General features: G+C 34.0%; 1 protein-coding gene across 1 annotated transcript in view; it reads left to right on the top strand.

Moving 5' to 3' along the window:
* The window catches only part of LOC125034214 (prestalk protein-like), a 15,462-nt gene extending 13,515 nt beyond the window's left edge, over positions 1 to 1,947 (top strand). The window contains exons 16-17 of the mRNA XM_047625919.1: positions 235 to 492; positions 662 to 1,947. Of these exons, the coding sequence (XP_047481875.1) occupies positions 235 to 492; positions 662 to 1,215 (812 nt within the window). The 3' untranslated portion in view covers positions 1,216 to 1,947. The remainder of the gene's footprint in view (positions 1 to 234; positions 493 to 661) is intronic.
* Positions 1,948 to 2,682: the final 735 nt, after the last annotated feature.

Raw genomic sequence — 2,682 nt, 5'->3', positions numbered from 1 at the left:
TAGATAAATTATAGATATTTTATATTAGCATTTTGGCTTTAGTTTAATTTGTCATGGACGATCAAAGACGATATTCTTATCCTTTTTACTTTCATTTCATATTATAAATAGGATGTTTCGTGTAAATGTCGATTGTTGCTTCCTAAGGGAACTTTAATCAGGAAGGAAATATCAACTTTATATATGGTAAGTGTTTATTGTAATTTTCTTCTACGCCGTTTTTCTCTCCCACAGACTGCAAAGGCACAGAGAAGAAAAAGTGTTCGAAAATAGGCGGAAAATGTTTAAAAGAAGCAACTAATAAAAGAACAGAAATGATTGAAAAGGGTTGTAAGCTTTCCGAATGTACATGTTGGGCGAAACCTTGCAAGGAACTGCAAGAATGTACCGATGCCAAGGGAACGTGTGTCAGAAAAAAGAAGGACTGTCCAAGTGGTATACTGGAGAACGCATACTGCAAAGGGAAAAAGTGCAAATGTTGTCTTCCTCAAGGTTATACTCTAATCAGCAGTCTTTTTTCTCTTCGTTTGTTCTCTTTCCTTAATGGTATAAGAATCTGTAGTACTAAGAGACATCATGAAGTCCATTGGATTTACCTAAATTTCTTCGTTATCCAGTATGGTTTAAAATGTCTGAGATTTGTCTTTCCTTCTCTCGCCAGCTCCTACAACCACAACCAAGCCTACGACGACGACAACCAAGCCTACTACGACCACAACCAAGCCTAATACGACCACAAGCCAGCCTAATACGACCACAAGCCAGCCTAATACGACCACAACCATGCCTAATACGACCACAACCATGCCTAATACGACCACAACCATGCCTAATACGACCACAACCATGCCTAATACGACCACAACCATGCCTACTACCACACCCATGCCTACTACTACCACACCCATGCCTACTACTACCACACCCATGCCTACTACGACCACACCCATGCCTACTACTACCACACCCATGCCTACTACTACCACACCCATGCCTACTACGACCACACCCATGCCTACTACGACCACAACCATGCCTATGAACACAACCATGTCTTCTATGAACACAACCATGTCTTCTATGAACACAACCATGTCTATGAACACAACCATACCTACGAATACAACCATACCTACGAACGCAACCATACCTACGAATACAACCGTGTCTACGAACACAACAGCTACAAACGTAACTAAGATTGCACCGGTATAATCCCAGTCGGCATAGATATGCCTCAAGATACGAATCTAAAAGCATCGCAGAAATCATTTGTTTTTTCACGCAAAATACAACCGCGTCAAAAAAAAAAAAAAAAAAAAAAAAGGACTCTGTATCACAACCCTTACACGACCTTCTCTCAGGCTCTTACAGACACAGGCTACGGAACTCAAAAAAAAAAAAAAAAAAAAAAAAAAAAAAAAAAAAAAAAAAATCTGAACATGAGCAGCGATCACGTGATCAATTATGCCATCAAAAAGCTGCTGATGATGATTTGTATCAATGTTAACGTTGATCATAATCCCCGGTGCCGATGTTATTATCAATACGGTTGCTATTAGTATCATCAATACTGTTGCTATATTATCATTTTATACTATCATTATTATAATTATTATGATTATCATTATTGTTAGTAGTAGTATCGCTATTATTATTAGCATTACTGTTATCAGAATTATCACTATTATTTTTGTATCACCAACATTATTATTACAATTATTTATTATTATTATTATCATCGTTAGCTTGCTTTTCGGCACTAATAAGACAAGTTTTAGTTTCAGATTTCTTCGCTGAATGAGAATGTAGTTTCTTTTCGTTCATGTGTTTTGCACAGAATGAACTTACAAGCATTTTCACCGGTTATTATGACTAATTATCAATTTTACTTCCATCATTCTAGTATTTGTATTTATAAACACTAATAAAGTCGACCATGCAAAAGATGCCTTTTATCTTGACTATGAAAGTTCTTGGCTTATTCTCCTCTTTACATTTGCATAATTTACAAATAGTGGATTAAAGAAACAACAAGCATAGGCGAAGGATAATTCTCAACCTATTTTTTGAGAAATTAATATCTATTGTTCTTTCGATGAATTACCAAGACCAGTAACATGCATGCACGTATACATACAAACACATACATGTAAGTATATGTATATATAAATACATATACATACACACGTGTGTGTATGTATATGTGTAGGATATATATATATGTATATATACATATATGTGTATATACATATATATGTAAATATATGTAATATATATATGTATGTATTTGTATGTATGTATATATATACATATATAGGTGCGTGTGTGCATACATACATACATGTTTCTATATATACGCATATATATAAATATGTACATTATGTATATGTATATATATATATGTATATGTATATGTATATGTATAAATATATATATATATATATATGTATATTTATATATATATATTATATGAACCATATCCATGTTGACAAATGTAGAAAAGGTATGAATGAGAAGGAATATCTTAACAATACAAGGGATGTATTTAACCTGTTTCGATTATATCTTCGTCAGAAATACAAACATCAAAGGAATTACAGAGTATATATACCAGATATGAACTGACAAAACACCTGACGACTGTGACCTTCCACTCGTCTGTATAATTAGTGCCGCGAA

This window comes from Penaeus chinensis, chromosome 17 (assembly GCF_019202785.1).
Source record: "Penaeus chinensis breed Huanghai No. 1 chromosome 17, ASM1920278v2, whole genome shotgun sequence".
Lineage (NCBI taxonomy): Eukaryota > Metazoa > Arthropoda > Malacostraca > Decapoda > Penaeidae > Penaeus > Penaeus chinensis.
Note: the sequence above shows the minus strand (reverse complement) of the source record. Positions and strands in the feature narration are given on the sequence as shown.